The sequence below is a fragment of the Puma concolor genome, chromosome A2, assembly GCF_028749965.1.
Source record: "Puma concolor isolate L17-30 chromosome A2, mPumCon1.1.hap2, whole genome shotgun sequence".
NCBI classification, from domain to species: Eukaryota; Metazoa; Chordata; class Mammalia; order Carnivora; family Felidae; genus Puma; species Puma concolor.
In genome coordinates, this window is record NC_141668.1 from 171,136,089 (window position 1) to 171,156,012 (window position 19,924).

Below are 19,924 nucleotides of genomic sequence, written 5' to 3' on the forward strand. Positions count from 1 at the left end.
ACTCACACCCCGTGTGGCCTCTCGTGTGTGGTTCCCTCCCTGAGCGTCTTGGGTCCGGGGTCCGTCCTCGGGGCGGCGGAGGTGGGCGACTCTCGCGCCTGCTCGCGGCCGAGGGACGTGCGCGTGCGCGGTGGAGGCACCTGAGGGGCGTGCGCGTGCACGGTGGACACGTCACGTGCAATTGTCAGACGTTGGGGCTGTTGTCACCTCTGCTGTCCCCAGCCACAGCAGAGTTTTGTGCAGGTCTGCTGTTTTGAAGCCACTGTTTACACTACACTCTGCTGACCTTCTGATGGCACTGCCGGTCACCACCCAGGGAGGGGGGGTGCGTTCCTAGATATTTCTGGAGCCATCTGCCCTTCTTTCCAAAGACAGTGGATGAAAAACAAAACCAGCTGCTCAGCTCTGCCCCTCCCTGCTGTGGGCCTCCCGTCCCTAGATGGGGATGCCGTCCGCAGGAAGGCCACCAGGGACGACAGCCTGGAGACAGCTCTGTCTGTCCCCGGGGAGGGGGGGGGTGGGGGGGCTGGTCCCCGCCACCTTGCCGCCCAGCCCCAGGCCTGTCTGAGCTTCCGTCAGATGCCGGGTTGACCTGGATTTCACACTGCTGACACTTGGCACCCTCCAGCACTTTGCTGGAAAGTGGCGATATAGTCAGGTGGCCACCCTGTGTCCCCCACCCCGGGACCTCCACCTGGGACTTACCAGCTTGCTGATTTTCCCTCTCACCGGGCACCGGACCCCCAATCCTGACCTCAGTGGGGGATGGGTACGGGGCTGGCTGGGACCCCACAGCAAGGTCCCTGGTCCGTCACGACACAGGAGGTGGCCACGAGCCCGGGGTCCCGGCAGACACCCTGCATCTGCTCGCCCCGCGGCCCTTTCTCCGCTGTCCAGCCCATTTCCTCTCTTTGTGTGAGCAGATCTTCCTGACTGTTCTCTGCTCGGCTCTGGGAACAGCTGTGAGTTCCAGCCACCCGGCCAGGCCAAGGCCAGAACAGGCATTTTGGAGGGAGTCCTGGAGGAGAAGTCCAGAGCAGGGGGACCCCACCGCACCCTCTGTCGAATGAACGTACTCTGTCAGTCCAGTCTCCAGAAGCTTCCAGGGAAGATGTGCTGCTCTGTCACAGCAGCAAGGGGAGGCTGGTGCAGGCTCATCCCTAAGGATCAGCCTGGGGGGAGGGCATGGGGTCCTGGGCCCCTGTAACATACCACCAAAACTTGGTGCCTTAAAACCACACACATTCTGGGGCGCCTGGGTGGCTCGGTTGAGTGTCCGACTTCGGCTCAGGTCATGATCTCACGATCCGTGAGTTCGAGCCCCGCGTTGGGCTCTGTGCTGATGGCTCAGAGCCTGGAGCCTGCTTGGGATTCTGTGTCTCCCTCTCTCTCTCTGCCCCTCCCCAGCTCATGCTCTGTCTCAAAAATAAACTTTAAAAAAAAAGAAATTACTTAATAATAGTGGTGTGCTTTCTTTTTTTAATTTTACTTCATTTTGGACTAGTTCTAGACTAAACAAAATTTGCAAAACTGAGGGTTTCCAGGTACCCCCACCCAGTTTCCCCTAAAGCTGACATCTTACATGGCCAGGGAACCAGGCTCAAAGCAGGTCGTCCCAGGTAGTGGTGTCCAAGGGGGCTGAGGTGAGGGTGATGCAGGGACAGGAAGGAAGGCCACCAGGGGGGGACTGGGTCCACCCCCCAAAGCCTGACGTGGACCAGGGCTCTGCCCTGCTGTCCTTCTCCCCAAATCTGTGGGTCCTGCCACCTCTCCAGATGCCAGTCCCAGTCTTTGAGAGCAGCCTCGGCAGGGGCCCTGGCCACAGACATGTCCAATCCCTGAAGGCCACCTCGGGGGGCGCTCCAAGCTGGGGACACAGAGGCCGGTGAGTGGTTTGGGGTAACACTTCAGCGGCTGTCTGCACCCAGGATCAGCCAATGTCACTGCTTACCCCTGGTTTGTATTTTCATTGACTTGGACCAGTTGAGAGAAAGGAGGGCCCGTCCAGGGTGGAAGGACACTGTGGCCATGGACACCGGCCCTCAGAGCCCACGGGGACCAGATGTTCACCACCACCCCTTTGTCTTCCGCTGTCGGATACAGGGCTGGAGGGGATACTGCCGGAGACCTAAAGCCCAGGGGAATCAACCTCCCGAACCCTGCAGGTCAGGAAGGGGTCCTTGTAAAGGCAGTTTCCTGGCCCCAGGATTAGAAGGGTGGGCGCAGGGGCCCAAGCCTGGGGACAAATAAGGTTCCCAACTGCGGTGTGGCTTTCTGAGGGCGTGCTTGCCCTAAGGCCGAGGAGCTTGGGTGATCCTCATGCCGGAGGTGCCTGAGGTCTAGGTGCACACCGTGGCGCCGCATAAATGCGGGGATTCCCTTCCAGGGAGCAGCGGACTCTGGATGCTCCGTTCACGTGCCTCTGATATGCGCACCTGAGGAAACTGAGGCACAAGGAGACACCCCACACACACACACACCCCGGGGCCGGCCCTCCGACCCTCACCTTGGGGTCTCGCCCTCGGGGCAAGCAAAGCGGGAGAGATGTGCGCGGTCCCTTTAAAAGGAGCGCGGCCCTTCTTGCGCGACCCTGAGGAGAACAATCCCATTGGCTGAATTGTGGGGCTCAGCCACGCCCCCCGCGCTCAGTCCTTGGAATCCTATTGGCCCAGCTCCAGGGCCCATCTTCCACACCCAGGGAGCCTGGGCACCGCGCCAGGCTCGGTGACGCAAACGCGTTGCCCGGCAACCGCTCCCGCCTCGGGGCAGAGGGGCCCAGCGCCGGAGCCAGGGCGCAGGCGCGGCCGCAGCGAGTTCCCCTGGGCGAGCGGCCTGGACTCCGGAGTCCACCCCGCCCGCCCCTGTCGGCGCCCTCGCCTCCCCACCCCCGCCACCCCGGGGTCCCGACGTGCGGATGAGCAGGAGGAGGGACCCTGGGGGCGACAAGCCCGGCGGGGGTCACGGCGTGGGAACGGGCTGGGCGCCGCGGGCGTCCGGCTGCAGAGGGCGAGGAGGGTCCAGAGGCGCCAGGTCACAAGTCCCGCAGCGGAGCCGCTCGAGCTTTTAGCAGCATTAGCAAATCCAGCCCTGGGGGAGGGCATTCCCGGAGGCTGGAGCCGGGTCCCTGCACCAGCCGCTTTCGGCCACAGGCACTGGCCCGGAGTCCAGACTTCCAGGCCCCTCCTGCCTCCTGGACACATCGCCACTGTCCTCCGCCCTCTCGGCCAGGTTTGCCTCCTGTGGGCCTGGCTGGACCTGCCTCACTGTGCTCATCTGCAAAATGGCAACGCCAGGCGTCAATGCCTGTGTGAGCCTCCCAGGACTACTGTAAGAATTACCAGATTCGGGGGCTTAAAATGGCAGAAATCTATTCTGTGACACTTGTGGAGGTCGGGAATCCCACACAGGACTCGGGCTAAAAGCCAGGTGAGGGCTGTTTCCTCCCGAAGGCCCAGGAAGACACGTCCCCCCCCCCCCCCCCCCCCCCCAGGGAGCTTCTGCCCATCTCTGCCTCTGACCCTCTGCCTCCCTCTCGTGAAGACCTCGTGAGGACTCTGGGCCTCCTGGGAACCCAGGGTCACCCCCACCTCGGGGGCCTTAATCTCATTCGCAAAGTGCCTTCTGCCGCTAGGGTTCACGGCCACAGACAGGTTGCTGGCAGTAGGGCAGGACGTGTTTGTGCTGTCACTCCGCTGACCCCAGGGCGTGACTGAGCTTTCTGAGGCATGGAGCCAGCTCTGCCTTCTGCCTGGCCCTAGGAAGAGGGGAACCTGTGTGTCACTAGGACATGCAGAACTCGGTGCCCCCCCCTCCCCAGGCCTGGGACCCAGACTGGCCAGGAGCAGCCCCAAGGAAGCAGCCTCCAGATGGTGTCTGGGGTCAACCGGCAGGGAGAGGCCCTGGGCTGCAAGAGGGTTTGGGGCAGGTGACCTGAGTGGTGTGGCCTGGCCGGGCATGCGATATCCCCCTGCATCTGCTGCCCTCTCCCTCCCTAACCTACCACCCTTTTTGTGCTCCCGTGGCCTGGCCTCCCAGGACCTGCACACACGCCCGAAAGCTCCCCACCCTCCTCAAAACCGGGGGCTCTTGTACATGATGCCCCAGGTTATCGTCGGAGAGGTCAGCTGGGAGTGGGGGCCCCGGATTCCCCAAGAGCCACCTCCAGTGCCTTGGAGGACGGGGCGGAGAGGAAACAAGATGACAAGCCAAGGGCCCCATCGTGGGTCACTTGGGCAGAGTGGTGGCCTTTGGCCATCTGCTGGGCCTGCCCTGCCAGCCCCCAGCCCCACCCCTGCCCCCACCTTGGGGACTTTCAATGACTGACCCCCCCAAGAAACCACACGCGCCGCCCATGGCTCCCGGAAAGACGCCCACGGCCAGAGACACCCACAGCCAGGCAGGCAGCGCAGCCCAGAACTCCTGGCCACGCCCACCCCTGCTTTCCCTTCTCCCCGCCCTTCCCCCACCCTCACCGAGGCCGGCGGCCCTGGCTCCGTCCCCAGGACTGCTGAGCCACCGGAATGGAGCGGGCTGTGAGTCAGTCAGCAGGAAGGGACACTTACAGCCACTTGCATCAGATGTTCCTGCCGCGTGGTCCCACAACCTTCTAGAAGCCCCAGCTCGTGACCCTCGCTTTTCTGGGGATCTCCTCGGGCTTGGGGTTCCTGTCCATGGGGGACCAGACAGATGGGAATGGGTGGAGAGGGTACAGGCTAGGCTGGGCACCAGCTTGGGACTCTAATTCCACGAGTCCCCTACCCCCACTGCCATGCTCACCCCAACTCTCAATCCTGATCCCAGCACCCTGGTCCTCCTTTGAGGCTGCACTGGGACCCAGGTGTCCCACACCAGCTCAGGGCTTTAAGGCAGCCCTCTGCCCCCTCTGAGTCTCAGGGGGCCCAGCTCTGAGCAGGAGAGGGAGAGGCCGGGGCCGTCCCCCAAAGGCACTGCTTGTGAGCACACTGGAGCCATCCCAGACATGCCCCACGCCACCCAGCCCCGGACACAGGCCCCCTCTCCTCTCCGGCGGCATGTGCACACCAGCAGGTGCATGGGCCATGCACCTCCACCCGGCTCCCACGCCCCACACAGACCCAGGCTCATTGCTTCTCTAAACGTGCACAGACAGACCTACACACCCCAATCTGGTCACACTCACACATGCTCACACCAGACCGGCGCCTTGTTTGTAATGCCGGGGGGAGAAAGGTCTTTGCCGTTGCCCCCTGGTAGGGTTGTCAGGTAAGCTACAGGACCCCACCGTTACCAAGTTAAATTTGAATTTCAGAGAAGTGATGAATAAGGTTTGGGATATTTGTATACGCGGGACTCTCTCTGAAAAGTATTCATTGTCTCTCCGAAATTCACATTTAACTGGGTGTTCTGTAATTTATTGGCTAAATCTGGGAGCTCTGCCTGCTGGGATGTGGAGGCCCTGAGTTCCCGGGGCTCCCCCAGGCACTGCTCAGGAGGTGAGCACCCAAGCCCCCGCAGGGGCCCAGGGCTCAGGCCAAGGAGGGGGTGGTCAGAGGGGAGACCACTGAGCACAGAAGCTTGCCTCCTGGCTCAGAGGAGGCTGGCAGAGGCAGAGACCCCAAGGATGGAAGTCAGGACCTGCCTGCTGTCTCCTCTGGGGTGTGGGGGAGAGCCCACATACGGCATAGGCTGAGAGTCACCCCGCAGAAGCGAGGGGCTTCTCAGGGACCTGGCTGGGTGTAGACTCTTGGAAAGAGCAGAGTCCCTGCACCTTTGGTCTAAGCTTTGCCAAGCCAGCTTCATGACTGCGGCGGGAAAGGGGGTCAGCACCCCCCTCCTTGAGCCCCTAGGGAGCCACAGGGGTGGCTGGAATTAAAAAAAAAAAAAACTGCATGGGGAGGTGGGGGGGGAGGGGAGGGGGTGGCCCAGGAGCCAGGGAATCATTTCCCGCTTGTCCTCCTTTTTCAGGCCAGTACCTGCGGCTCTGGGAGCCTCAAAGTAGCCCCTGGGCCCCCAGGGCTGTCCTGAGCCCCCCTCCCAGGCTCTGGCAACCCCCTCGGCATCTGGCATCGGAGGGGTGGGAAGCGGTGCTGCCCTGAGCCCTCCCTGTCCTGCCCACCAGCTGTGTCTGTCCTTTGCCTCGGCTGGGACTGCACCCTCCCCCGCGCCCCAGTGACAGTCACCAGGAGCCGGGCAGGTGTGAGGAGCAGGGGCCAGGACATCGTCTTCCTGCCCTCACCTGCCTGGCAGATTCCTTCCACCCCCAGAGGAGGTCAGAGGCGGGGAGCGGGACCCCTGGGGGTCCAGGAGGAGGGAGGCAGGGTGGCTGGCAGGTACCTCCCAGCCCTCTCTCTCCGTCGCTCCCTGGCCCCCCGGGCACCTGGCACCTCTGGGACCTCAGCCCATAAACAGGGCCTCCTCCAGGAAGATGGTAGGCTTTGGCTGTGGGGATCTGTGGGGCTGGCCCACAGCAGGACAGGGCCTAGGCCCGAGAGCCTGCAGGCTGGGCACAGGCGCCCCTCCCCTTCCTACATTCCCCCTGCCCGTCCCTGTGGCCACCAGTGCAGGCCAGGCTAGGGCCCGCATAGCACAGGCACCCACAGGCACCTGTACCGACGAGGTTAGGCCCGGCTCTCAGACCCAGGGGCTCCGGCATCTCTGTGGGGGGGAGGGGGGGCGTCTCTGACCTGACCTGCTCAGGGCATGTGCGTGAACTGATTGAACGTACCCCTATGCAGCCCGGGGTGCGCACAGAAGCCTGCACGTGTGTGCGCGTCACGCATGGCCCCCACCCGCTTAGGGGGCCCACCGTGTGCATCGCGGCCCCTCCCAGCGTTCACACAAGTGTGTGCTCCCCTCGCGGTCCCCACCTTCTCACACACGGGGCAAGGGACTGCAGGACTCAGCAGGGGACACTGGTGATGTCTGGGGACACTTGGGGCTGTCATAACTCGGGGCGTGCTCTACATCAAGTGGGAGGGCATGGACGCTGCTCAACACCCCGCAGTGCCTAGGACGGCCCCCACGAAGAATGACCTGCCACTACGTCACTAGTACTGGGGAGACCTGCTGGAAAGACCCCAGAGGCAGGGCCATCGTCCTGTCTGCCCACCTACAGCCTGGGGCCCACAAAGGGACCACCTGTCTGGGCTGTGTGACGCTGAGGCAGCTTGTCTGAACGGTGCCCAGTGCTGGGCCTGGCTTCTGGCTTTGGGAACAAGTCTGTCCCCACTGGCCAGGCTCCAGGATCCGCCACCAGGCCCTGAGCGTGGCTGCACCTGGGAAGATGGCCCCGGGGCGAGGCCTTTGTTCGTTTCCGTTCCCTGAGGTCAGTGTGAACGGCAAGCCCACACAGGTGCACACGTGAGGGCGGACGCAGCTAAACACCCACACTGGGGTATAGACCGACTTTCCTGTCCTGGGCTGAACCACGTTCCCCAGAAAGATCCGTCCACGACTCAACCCCTGGAACCCGTGAATGTGACATCTGGCGACAGGGTCTTGGCAGGTACAACTGGACAAGATGAGGGGTGCTGGAGTAGGGTGGGCCTGGTGCCACGAAGCAAAGAGCAGACGCAGAGGAGACGGCCACCTGAAGGTGGAGGCGGGGAGCAGGGGGAGGCGTCTACAAGCCTGAGGGACTCCAACCCCGGAAGCTGGGAGAAGCAGGAAGCATCCTCCCCTGGAGCCTTCCGAGAGGGTGTGGCCCTGCGGAGACCTTGATTTCAGACTCCTGGTCTGCGGAATGGGAGAGCATACATTTCTGTTTCAGGCCTCCCCAGTGTGCGACGCCGTGTTACAGAAGCCACAGAGGCTAACACACTTACACAAGCCCCGTAGGCACAAACACACAACCATGCACACACAGACGCTCAGACACACCTGTTCCTTCCAGCAATATTCAGTGAGCACTCCCCGCGCGCCAGACCCGGTGTGCTGGGCTCTGGACGGGCAGTGGACAGGGCTGTGCTCTTATGGAGCTGACCTGAGGAGGGGCAGTGACCCATCTGTACCCCCCTGAGCCACCCGAAGCGCATGAAAACCTGCAGGTAACCATGTACACACACAGAGGGCCCCTGTGGAGGCAGAGGTGGGAGGGGACAGCCAAGAAGGAGGGAGGGAGGAGGAGGAGGCAGCTTCGAGGTGGCCTCTCCGGGGCAGGCAGGTCTAACAGCCCCACCCCAGGCACTTGAAGCCAAAGTGTGTGTCTACACAAACACACACACGCACACACACGCAGGGGACAGAGGACTTGGGGCTGACTGAAGTCAGGTGTGGCCTGAGCTGTGGCCTTGGCAGGCGGCACATAGAGGCAGCCCCCTGGAAGGGGACAATTCAGTTTCAGGTCAGCGGGGCCCGGTTGGGGGACAGTTGGGTTTGGGTGGTGGCAGGGCGAGCTGAGGTCTGGAGGAGACGGAGGTGGGTTCACCCCACAGGCTTGCGCTTCCATGCGCCCAGGGCTTGGAGTCTGAGGACTTTGCACCACAGTGCTTCAGGGACAGGGAGCTGGCCCAGCTCCGGAAGAGCCGATTCTACCGAGCCTGGGTGGTGGGGGCGCCGGCCCAAATGGGATGGCATTTTATCTCCTGTCCTGGCTGCCCCCCACCCCCGGGGCTCTTTCTTGGTCCAGGGTCCCAGGTTGTGGCATTAATCAAGAGAGAGCCACAGCATGCTCTTCCGGGATTGGGGAGCTGCAAGAGGGAGCCATGGTGTATTCTAGGGCAGGGAAGTCGCCCAAAGGAGTCAGTGTGTCCCACGCCCTGGCCGGCATCCCGGGGGAGTTGCCAGAGCGTAGGGCCCGGCTTCAGCTCGGTGCCGGGGATCCGCGGGCCTCCCAGGGCCTCAGGCGGCCAGTCCAGCACCCACACCCCTGCCCACAACCGCCAACATCCCTCCCAGGTCCTTCCCCTGTAGCCCCGCGCACCTCACTGCGCAGGCGCGCGGAAACCCCTCCAGGCCCGAGTGCGCAGCCGCACGCGGCCCGGAGAGCTCCCCAGCCCCGCCCCCGTAGTGCGCTTGTGGGCGGGATTGGCGGAGGCGGGGCATGCGTATTGGGCGGGGCGAAGCCTGGCCTATAAAGGCGGCGGCGGGGCGGTGCGCCCGGCTCCTCTCGGCGGCGGCGGCGGCCCAGGAAGAGGAGTCCGCGGTGGTGGCGGCGGCAGTGGCGGCGCTGTTCCCCGCGCGGTCCGCGCAGTGGGGTCCGGGCTGCGTGTCTCGGGCGGCGGCGGCGGTGGCACTGCGGCCCCGGCCCGAGTCCGACCCCGGTGAGTGCGGCCCGGCGACGCTGGCCTGGCCCCGACCCGGTCTCGGGGATCGGGCCCCGCGGAGACTCGGCGTCCGGGGCTCACGGCGCGCTGGCCGCAGCCACTCACGTTCTCCTTTGTCTGCTCCCGCCTGCAGGGTCCCCTACCCGGCCGCCCCCCGCCCACGGGCCGCTCCCCCGGGCCCGCCGTCCCCTCCCCCGCTGGCGGGGCCCGGACAGAAGATGGTGCAGAAGAAAACAGCCGAACTTCAGGGCTTCCACCGTTCGTTCAAGGTGAGGGCCGGGTGGGTTTGGGGTCGCCTGGGGCTGGACCACTCGAGTGGCCGGTGGGGGGCGCGTAGCCCCCACCCCCAGGATCCACCCGTGGCTGCTGCCCGCCCTCCCCGCCCGCCCGCCGTGTGTCTGGGGCTGCCCCAGCCGGGAGTGCGCTGGTGGGGGTGGTCAACGGGCCACAGTCCAGTCCCCAGCGCCCTGGGGACTGTGAGGTCTTTCCTCTAGGAACCCCAAGCGCGGTCAGGGCCCCCAGGCCCTTGGGAGCACCTGGTTGTGTGTCCCCTGCAAACCCCTGTGCACTGCTAGGGAGCTCAGGCCACAGTCCAGTCCTCAGCGCCTTGGTCTGTGGGGTCTTTCCTCCAGGAATCCGAGGTAGGACTGCAGGTCCCGGAAAGCCCTCCTAGGTGGTCCTTGGAATAAGGGAGTGAATTGGATGCCCCTCAGCCCTGAGCCTCCCAGACAGTCCGGGCCCAAGTGCTATTTCCTGTGGGAGCAGGAAGTTTCTGCGGTGGCCCCACGGCTGCAGTCTTGGTCTCAGATGAGCGAGTCTGGGGGGGGGCGGGCAGGTGCTGGGGAGGGGCCCCACGGGGCTGGCTCAGGGGACGCAGTGATGTCAACGGCCTCCCCACCCCACCAGCCGCGTTATGTAATGGCTTCCCTGGGCCTTCTTGGGCAGGGACCTGTTGCCCTGTAAGGAAGGCAGGACCTGGGTGTGTGTGGGCACGCGCACGCGTGTGTGTGTGTGTGTGTGTGTGTGTGTGCGCGCGCGCGCGCGCGCGCGCGGCGCACTTTCATGTGTGTGTCTGTGTGTGTACACAGGCACTCCCAGAACCGGGGTGGGAGGAGCAAGCTGAAACTGTTTGGGTTAGAATTCCCAGGCCTGTCCAGCCACATCTTGGGCCAGCGTGCCCCACCCCTGCCCACACGCCTGTCATCCTCGCTTTACCCCCTGCCAGGGGAGCAACAGCCTTGGCAAGTCCAAGTGTCCGGGGCCGGGCTGAAGCGGGGGGTGGACCCGAGACGTCACCGGCAGTGGTCTATTCCCTCCTGGGGCTGGGCATGAGCTAGGACAGGGTCAGTGTGAGGGGCCAGCACGGCAGCCAAAGCAAACTCGAACTTTCTGGATGATTCCAGCCGCCTCCTGCCAAGGCCTGCTGACTGGAGGCCTGAGGCCAGCCCCAGGCCCAGCCCGCCCACATTGCTTGGGACTGGAGGCTGCTCCCAGGTGGGACCATGGGAGTCCTGAGGAGTGGGAAGGACCCTGGCCAGGGAGCCTCAGCTATGAGAAGGTCCTCTCGGCCACTCTGGGACTCCCCTCCCGCCATGCTGAGCTTGCTTCTTGGGCTGGGCCTCGCCCTCCCGCCCCAGTCCAGCAGCAGCACTGCCGGGACCCTTTCTGCTGGGCGTCTCCCAACACACTTTCCCCATTTTCAGTTGGGAAATCGGAGCCTTGGAAAGAGATGTTTGCCCCGAGTCTCCCTACAGGTGGAGACAAGGACACAGGAGCTGCTTTCATCAGGGGTGGCCAAGCCACCAAGGTGGAGGCTGGGACAGGCTTGTGGGGGTGGCGAGGGGACCCATAGGCCCCCTTGAGGGTCCTCGCACTGTTCCTCGGTCCGAGGAGGTACAGGCAGCTTCCTTCCATCACCCAGCCACAGACGTGGGTCAGGCCTGGGGCCGAGGTCACTAGACGGAGGTGAGCGGCTGCTGGCTGCTGGCCCTGAGCGTCCCCCACCCCCCCCCCCCCCCGCCGCTGTCCACCCCTATGTGGTTACCCTGGGGCCCCTCCTCCCAGGTAGAAGTAGTGACCTGGCCCCTCTCGAGACCTCTGGAGGAGTCCAAGGCAGGGTGCTGGTTTCTGGCGTTGGTCACTGTGTGCCTGCCTCCCCACGGAGGCCAGACCCCCACCAGGCAGGGCCAAGGGCCGGAGCACTCCCTTCTCCCATCTGCCTGGCCTGGCCCGGCCCAGGCCTCCTCACAGCCCTGCACAGGGGGGTGGGGAGGCTGAGAGGCCTGCGCCTGTGTTTTCAGCCGCTCCCTCTGACCTCCGCCTGCCCCCTCTGCTGCCGGCCTGGCTTCCGGGCCTCCCGTTTGTAGGAATCTGGCCCAGCTCCTTCTGCCCTGGGCCCCTCGGTGTTTCTCTGGGGTTTTCCTGGAGTTCCTTCTCTGGATGATCCTCCTGCTGGAGCCCCGTCCCCAGTTGTCCTGAGGCCCCAGGGAGGGGCAGTGACCTGGCTCGGGTCACCCAGCATCAGCAGCACCACCGTGCACAGAGGCCCCCTCACCCACCTGAGGCCCCGGCCACCTAGTCGGCCAGGGTGCAGGGAGCTAAATTAGAGCTATCTCCCGAAGGCCTCTGCTGGGCCTCAGTGTCCTGGCCTCAAAGGCCTCACATCTCAAGCCAGGGGCCATCCGTCCTCACTGTGGCCCATCTGCTCTGCAGAAGATTATTCCAGCAGCTCTCTGGGGCGGGTAAGACAAGGTTTCTCCAAGCCCCAGCTGCCTTCCTTCCCTGCTCAGGGTCTAGCACCCTTCCCCCGGTCCTGGGGACCAGCGGGTGACCTCCAGTGGGCCTCTCCCTGCAAGGCTGGTTTCTTAGCTGGGCATGGGGGCCTGTGAGTAGCTCTGTCCTGATGGCAAAATGGGACAGTGCTGGCTGTGGCCCGGGCAGGGCTGGGCAGAGGGCGGGCCGGTGTCTACACTGTTGCAGCCGGAGGCCTTGGAGGCCCGTCCTATGAGCCACGGTCGGGCGACAGTGGGACCTCAGAGGGAGCAGTGCATGACCAGGAGGGCAGTGCCTCCCTGTTTCACAGAGGGAAGACTGAGGCCAGAAATTCAGGGCCTCGTGTTGGAGGCTGTGGGAAAGCAGGCAGGGCCACCCCTGCTGGGAACCCCGCCTAGAAGCCCGAAGCCGGTGACTCACCCCCTCCCACTGACCGCCTTGCTGCCTTTGATCCTCTGCAGCCCAGGGGGCCAGTTGGGCTGCGGAGGTTGTCCCGGGTGAGCCGCGAGGCCTGGCCTGGGCACCATAGTGACGCACGCCAGGCCCTCTTGCCTGCTCGGGGCCCCTCCCCGCAGCGCATCCCTTTCCTGGACACCCCGAGGGCCCTGGGGTTCGGGGGAAGAAGGACCATTTCCTTACAGTCAGGCAAAGCCAGGCTTTTGTCCCCCTGGACTTGTGGATGCAGACGCGGGGGCTGGGTCACTCTCTGGGCAGGCCCTGAGAGCCCTCCTGTCCTGTCCCCCGCAGGGGCAGAACCCTTTCGAGCTGGCCTTCTCCCTAGACCAGACCCACCTCGGGGAGACCGACTTCAGCCTGGAGCATCCCGCCCGCCCTGGTGAGGGCCGGAGAGGAAGGTGGCGGTGCGGGAGGGCCGGTGCGGGAGGGCAGCAGGGGCTGCCTGCTGAGCAGGGCGGGCCTCACCTCCGGGTCTCCTAGTGCAGATATGCCCGCCAGCCAGCCCATCGACATCCCAGACGCCAAGAAGAGGGGCAAGAAGAAAAAGCGGTGCCGGGCCACCGACAGCTTCTCGGGCCGGTTCGAAGGTCGGTGAGGACTACAGGTGGGGGTGTAGGGAGACGTGGCCAGCCCGGGGCGGCTCTCACCGCACCCCTGCTCCCCAGATGTCTACCAGCTGCAAGAAGACGTGCTCGGGGAGGGTGCCCACGCCCGAGTGCAGACCTGCGTCAACCTCATCACTAACCAGGAATACGCCGTCAAGGTGAGCACCAGCGCCCGGCCAGCTCCCCGCACCTCTCCCTGCAGCGCCTGGGCTCTGGCACTGGCCGCGGGTGGCGGGAGGGGGGAGCTGGCCTTTGAGCTCCCGGACCAGCAGCTGGGGGAAAACTAGTATCTAAAAATGGCCCCAGGGCCAGTGACTCAGGCCACCCCTGGGAATCTAGGTCAGCCTGCTCTGAGCCCCTGAGTCTGGGCAGGAAGTGACCATAAGGAGCCGCTCCCTACACAGGTGGCTGAGCACCTGGTGCCAGGGCGCCTGAGAGCTGGGGGCTTCGGTCAGAGTTGGCTCTTGCCTGCTGGGTCACCCCAGGCCACTCCTCAGCGACAAGCGGTTCTCCGTGTTGGTTACAAGGGTTAAAAGGCAATGCCGTACTTGGGGCCCAGGGAGGCTTGGCATCTGGGGAGACCAGGGTGTGGCCTCGAAACCTGTGTCTCTTGGCCAGGCAGTACGGCCCTGTGCTCCGAGAAACCGTCCAGTCTTCCCTGGTGACCCTGCATCCGGGTGGGGTGGGGTCACAGGAGGCTGGCAGACCAGGAATGAGGACCGGTGCTCCCCGGTGAGCGAGGCTGGCCGGAGCCCAGCGCTTCGGTAGAAGTCCGATGGCAAAAGTGGCCATCGTCCCTGCCCCGTGAGTTCCAGGTCGGGCGGCACGATGGTGCCAGAGAACTGGATGCTTGGCTTTGAGCGCTTTCTGCAAGACAGGCCACGCACTGAGTGTTTTCCCCTTAAGGACCGTCGGGCAGCCTGGCCTCCTGTGCCCCTTCGACAGTTCGGAACGAGGCTCTGAGGGGTTAGACAGCCTGAGTCAGACCTTGTTGGGCCTCCTGCAAGGTCATCCCTCTGCCCCGAGGGACTGCAGTTTCCTCCATGAGGTGGGGTCCTGGCCAGATTCCCAAGGGGTAGGATGAGGTTCTTCAGGAGGGCATGGCTGCTGGCATTGTGTCACGAGGCCCCGACATCTGGTTGGTCTGCCTCTCCGAGGCACGGGTGCGTTTGTCACCAGACAGGTGGGACAGCACGTAGGCTGGGCCCCGGCAGCACGCGGACACCGTGCCTGCCTGTTGGAGGGGCGAGCTGGTGGCACACCGTGTTCCCCTCCTCCGGGCCTGCCCCGCCTGCCCGGTGGGTGGGAGGGGCCTAACATCCAACCCGGGAAGACGTTCCCAGTGGGTGCCCGGGGGCCGAGGTGGCCCGGAGAGAGCCAGCTGGCACCTTCTGCCCCCACTTCTGTGGGCGAAGGTGTCTCGGGGAGAATCCGGGAGGCAGGTGGGCCCAGAGCTGCCAGGTGGCGGCGGCGGGATCGGGGGCAGAAGCTGGCTTCCGGAGGCTCTGGAGTCGCGGGGAGACTGTCCCTGTTGGTTGACGGGAGGGCCAATCTGGGCTGGCATGAAACAGGCCTGGGCTGAGGGGCCCGTGGCAGCTGCCCAGACTGTCACAGAACAGGGGAGGTGGGACTTGGCACCAAAGTGGGCAGGGACGTCTTGGCTGGCAGCCAGGCACCCCAAGGCCGCTCTAGTCCCCTGTGTGGTGTGGGAGTCCGCACAGTGGCCACCGGTCTCCCAGGCAGGGAGGGGATGCTGACACCCTGAAGGGGCATTTTGCAGGCGTCTCAGGCCCCAAACATGCCCCCGAGGCCTGTGGGGTCAGGAGCGGAACAGGCCCGCCTCCTCTTTCTGCCGTTCTTGTCCAGCTTGTCTCTCCCCTGATGCCACTTGGGAAACATGTTGCAACCCCCACCCCCCTCCCCCCAGCCTGTGCTGACACCATAGTTCTGACTTCTGGCAAATTCTGGGCCGCAAGAGGAGAGCTCTGCTTAGAACTTAAGGTCTAAGCTCGAATGGGGTCTCAGCTGTGGCGCAGGGCAGGTCTCTGGTGGGAGCCCCTTGGGCTTTGGGAGGGGCTTTGGCTGACCCACTGCTCTGTCTCCTGCCCGCCCCCCCCCCCCACCCACCCACTTAGATCATCGAGAAGCAGCCTGGCCACATTCGGAGCAGGGTTTTCCGGGAGGTGGAGATGCTGTATCAGTGCCAGGGACACAGGTAATGTGACCCACCTTGCCACAGAACCGGGCCCTTAGCCATCTTTCCGTGTGTGAATGGGCCTGAATGCCTCCTCACCCCCAGCAAGCATTTGGGGAGCATCCAGTGTGCAGCAGAGGCCGTGCAGGGTGCACTGGGGAAGACCCAGCGTCAGGCAGGCAACCCAGAGTGGGCAAGGTGGAAGCAGGCCCGTGGCCCCGGTCCCAGCCTTCCTGTGCACAGGTGGGGGTGGAAAGGGTGGGCCACTCCTGGGCTGGGCTGTGGGTGCACAGGGGCCTTAGGAAGCCTCCCTCCTCTCCTGCCTCTCCAACCCCCCACACCTCAGGAATGTTCTAGAGCTGATAGAGTTCTTTGAGGAGGAGGATCGCTTCTACCTGGTGTTTGAGAAGATGCGGGGCGGTATGTGGGGCCTGGGGGACGTTTGCAGCTGTGTCCTAATGGGCTGTGGGCTCTGCCACCAGGGAGGACTTTTCAGATGTGCTCGTCCTGCACATCAGAGGGGGCTTGTGGGGTCCGAGCTTCCTGTCCACATGGCAGCTCAGGGTTGAAGGCTCTGAACCCAGGGAGGCCAGAGTGGGCACTTCCCTGTCGGGTGGAAGTGGGCACTAGGCACTGGGCGGTGGCCTGGAGACACGGAAGTGACGCGTATGTGTTTTTCCTCCGCCACGGCCTGGCCCCAGGCTCCATCCTGAGCCACATTCACAAGCGGCGGCACTTTAACGAGCTGGAGGCCAGCGTGGTCGTGCAGGACGTGGCCAGTGCCCTGGACTTCCTGCACAACAAAGGTGGGTGGTGGGGCTCCCTTGTTCCCTGGGATGTCCAGCCTCGCGCCCTGTCCAGCTGCTTGAGACTCCTAGAAAATGCCTCCACTCCCTCCACTGAGTCCCAGTTCTCACCGCAGGCATCGCCCACAGGGACCTAAAGCCAGAAAACATCCTCTGCGAGCATCCCAACCAGGTGAGGGGCGCCGGGGAACCGCCTTCCCTGCGCCAGGGCCCGGGCTGGGTTGGCCTGGACCGCCGCCCCCCCCTCCCTTACCGCCTTTTCCCACCCTTCCTAGGTGTCCCCTGTGAAGATCTGCGACTTCGATCTGGGCAGCGGCATCAAACTCAACGGGGACTGCTCCCCGATCTCCACTCCGGAGCTGCTCACCCCGGTGAGGCGCCCAGGCAGCAGGCACGCAGCGACCCGCTCCGTTCTGCTCTGGGGCTGCGCGGCCCGCTGCCCCTGCCGTTGCGTAACCTCGAGGTGCTGGCTGCTCTGCTGCCTAGCCCGTGGAACTGGTGCTTTTGCTTAGCAACAGCCACTGATTGGCCCGCGGAAAGTGGCGGGCGGGGCCACGGGCGGGAGGGGAGGGGCGGGCTCCCAGCACCTGCCGCTGATTGGGTGGCTGGGCGGGTGGGCACCTGCCACCTGTTGATTGGGCGGGTGTGAGGGCGGGGCCTGCCCCCAGCCCGTCTCTGATTGGCCAGGCTGAGCATCGGGCACCGCAGGCTCAGGTGACCCAGTGTTGGGGCCTTCACGTGATGCCGGGAAGTCCCGGCCTGCTGCAGTCCCCTCCTCCCCTCCACGGGCCCTGACGCCTCGTCCCGCCCGCAGTGCGGCTCAGCGGAGTACATGGCCCCCGAGGTGGTGGAGGCCTTCAGCGAGGAGGCCAGCATCTACGACAAACGCTGCGACCTCTGGAGCCTGGGTGTCATCCTCTACATCCTGCTCAGCGGCTACCCGCCTTTCGTGGGCCACTGCGGCAGCGACTGCGGCTGGGACCGCGGCGAGGCCTGCCCGGCCTGCCAGGTGCGCGCGTGCGCCCCGTCCCCTGTGCGCCCGGTGCATCGCAGGCCTGGTCTGTGCGCGCGTGCGCCCCGTCCCCCCTTGTGCCAGTCTCTGAGCATGTGCGTCCCCCACCCCCAGCACCCCTCTGTGCCCTCCCCCAGGGCCTGCTTGCTGCCGAGATCCTGGCCTGTGATGCCTGATCCATCCACGGGGCAGTGCTGGCCTGGTGCTCCCGGGGTTACACAGACTCCTTGGTTTTATGGTCTAGGAGAGGAAGCATTTGGAGGTCAGGAATCTGCCGTCCGGCAGGACTAAGATTTAGGGTTTGGGATGATCACGTTGCAGCCTGGTGGCCTTCTGCTCCCATGAGCCCCGCTGCCCAGAGTTGCCTTTCTGCTGCTTGGCTTCTCTTGGGCAGAGTTCACTGAGCACTCTCCTGAGGCCAGGTCTCTAGTCCAGCCTCCTTTCCTCTCAGGCATCTGGCCCCCCAGAGCCCCCGGTCCCGCCAGCTGACCTCGGGGCCCCCCGCTGCAGCCCCTGCCCACCCCCCCTTGCGGTCCGGGGGCCAGCCGTTCAGGTCACGGGTTAGGCTGCATGGCTGGGTCTGGGGCCTACGGCAGCTTGTTACCGAGCAGCGTCATGATGTACCCCGTCGCGTCCAGGCCGGTGTGGATGTTGGGGTAAGTTGGCTGCAGCTGATTTCACCCCCTTGCCCCTCCCCCACAGAACATGCTGTTTGAGAGCATCCAGGAGGGCAAGTACGAGTTTCCCGAGAAGGATTGGGCCCACATCTCCTTTGCTGCCAAAGACCTCATCTCAAAGCTCCTCGTCCGCGACGCCAAGCAGAGGCTGAGCGCCGCCCAAGTCCTGCAGCACCCCTGGGTGCAGGGGGTGAGTGAGCCCTGCTGGGGACCTCCTGCCTCTGGCCCGCCTCCGATGGGCACGGGAGGGACTTGGAGCAGGGGTATGAGCATCCCCGGGGAGGCCAGCATCGACACCCCCAGGTGCAGCGTGGGTCTGGGGCCCAGCCTTGGGGTCTGCAGGGGCCGCAGGCGCAGCAGTCAGACCCACCACCTGCTTCCAGCCGGGCGCCAGGACTGCAGAAACTGCTTGAGCTTGTGCCCTGGAGGCATCGGGGCCCCTTCCCGCCTGGCACAGGGAGCAGGCTGAGGTCGTGCAGGTGTTAGGCAGGTGGCAAACCTCGGGCAGGGCCCGCCAACCCCAGTCCTGCTCCCTGTCCCCCCACCCGCAAGCCGCGAAGAGCCTGGCGTTTCTCTGGCCAGCAGCGCCCCGAGCCAGGCTGCCTGCCCAGAGCAGGGAGGGCCCACGGGCAGGAGTCTTAACCAGACGTTGGCACCGGGAGTCCACAGGAAGCAAAGGCTGGGGCCCTGGTGTTAAGGCCAGCCGGCGGAGGGGCTCCCGGCCCCTTCTGGGGCACCGGGAGACCTGTGGGGGCGGGGGAGGGGGCAGGGGGCGGGTCTAGAGAACCGCTCTGGGCTTCTGCCTTGCCCTCCCCCTGGCCTGGCTGGGCTCCAGCAAATACACCCCCCCTCACCTCGGTCGCTGCCAGCGGGGCCCCGGGAAGGCAGCTGGGCTCTGCTTTCAGCTCCGCCTCTCCCCTGTCCTTACAGTACGCTCCAGAGAACACCCTGCCCACACCCATGGTCCTGCAGAGGTGAGACCCATGGGGGGGGGGGGGGCGGGTCTCGGGCCCGAGAGCGGGGGGGAACCCCAAGTCGAGGGTGGTTAATGTTAAGATGATTAAAATGACAAGCCGTCTTTAAATCAGGGGGCCGGGAAAGCCATCTAAGCGCTTGGGTGTCCTCGTACCAGTGATGGTGATGGATTGGGCTCCTGGCGGGGGTCCTGGTCCCCCAGGGAGGCTGGGCATGCCTGGGGCCTGCAGCCCCTCCCCCCGAGGTACTGCACAGACTCTAGGGGTCCCAAGGGGATCGGGCCCCGAAGCTACCTTTCACCTCCTTGGTGACCGCCCCGTCTCCAGGAACAGCTGTGCCAAAGAGCTCACGTCATTTGCGGCTGAGGCCATCGCCATGAACCGGCAGCTGGCCCAGCGGGAGGAGGACGCGGCCGAGGAGGCGGAGCAGGGCCAGCCCGTGGTCGTCCGAGCTGCGCGCTGTCTGCGGCTGTCGCCACCCTCCCAGAGCAGGCTGGCCCAGAGGCGACAGCGAGCCAGCCTGTCCGCGGCCCCCGTGGTCCTGGTGGGAGACCACGCGTGACCCCTCCCTCCCTCTGTACATAGGTCACTCCCCCCCTACACCCCCCCCATCAAATCTAAAAAGTTTTTTAAGCTATTGCCAGCCGGTGACCAGCAGGCTGCCCTCCCCTGGCTGGACTTCGAGGCGCTAAGCTCAGTTGGGGGGGCTCTTTTTATATGAGGTTTTTGCTGTTGGCTTTTTTTCTTTTTTCTGTCTCACCCCCGTTTTTTTTTTTTTTCCCTTTAAAGGTGTTAAAAGCAAAGCAGGCACCTGGGGAGGAGGTTGGAGGGTGTGTCGCCGGGCTTGTCCCGTCCCAGCCCCAGATACGCACCTCTACTGTGAAGGGTCCCCACGCCCCACGCCCGCCCTGCCCAGGTGTGACTCAGGAGAGGAGGGCACTTGTCGCCTTCCAGAGCTGGGGGCACAGAAGCGCACCCCTTCCCCAGCCCTCACAGTATTTGCAGGGACGGGCCACCCCCACGTCTCCCCGGGGTGACACAGCACCTCTTTAATCCCTCACTCTGAAGCACCCTGGTCGCTTGGTGGGGTGGGGGCTTCTCAGGTCTCCCTTGTGGCTGGAGGGGGCTTGGGTGCGGGCAGGTGGGAATCACGGCTGCCTGCCGGGCCCCGCCTCTGACTGACAAT

At 64.8% G+C, this 19,924-nt stretch overlaps 1 protein-coding gene across 1 annotated transcript; it reads left to right on the forward strand.

The window, feature by feature from the left end:
* The first annotated feature begins 9,080 nt into the window (after window positions 1-9,080).
* Window positions 9,081-19,552, forward strand: MKNK2 (MAPK interacting serine/threonine kinase 2). The gene is made up of 14 exons (XM_086699625.1): window positions 9,081-9,239; window positions 9,376-9,511; window positions 12,762-12,849; window positions 12,956-13,057; window positions 13,136-13,233; window positions 15,211-15,290; window positions 15,616-15,689; window positions 15,971-16,075; window positions 16,192-16,247; window positions 16,351-16,446; window positions 16,890-17,084; window positions 17,790-17,954; window positions 18,695-18,738; window positions 19,066-19,552. The coding sequence occupies exons 2-14, from the start codon at window positions 9,461-9,463 to the stop codon at window positions 19,298-19,300; spliced, it is 1,389 nt and encodes a 462-aa protein (XP_086555751.1). The 5' UTR covers window positions 9,081-9,239; window positions 9,376-9,460; the 3' UTR covers window positions 19,301-19,552.
* Window positions 19,553-19,924: the final 372 nt, after the last annotated feature.

Coding starts and splice junctions, on each gene's coding strand:
- MKNK2 (XM_086699625.1), top strand. CDS start 9,461: ATGGTGCAGAAGAAAACAGCCGAACTTCAGGGCTTCCACCGTTCGTTC. Junction 13,234..15,210: donor ACCAGGAATACGCCGTCAAG/GTGAGCACCAGC, acceptor CCACCCACTTAG/ATCATCGAGAAGCAGCCTGG. Junction 17,955..18,694: donor AGCACCCCTGGGTGCAGGGG/GTGAGTGAGCCC, acceptor CTGTCCTTACAG/TACGCTCCAGAGAACACCCT.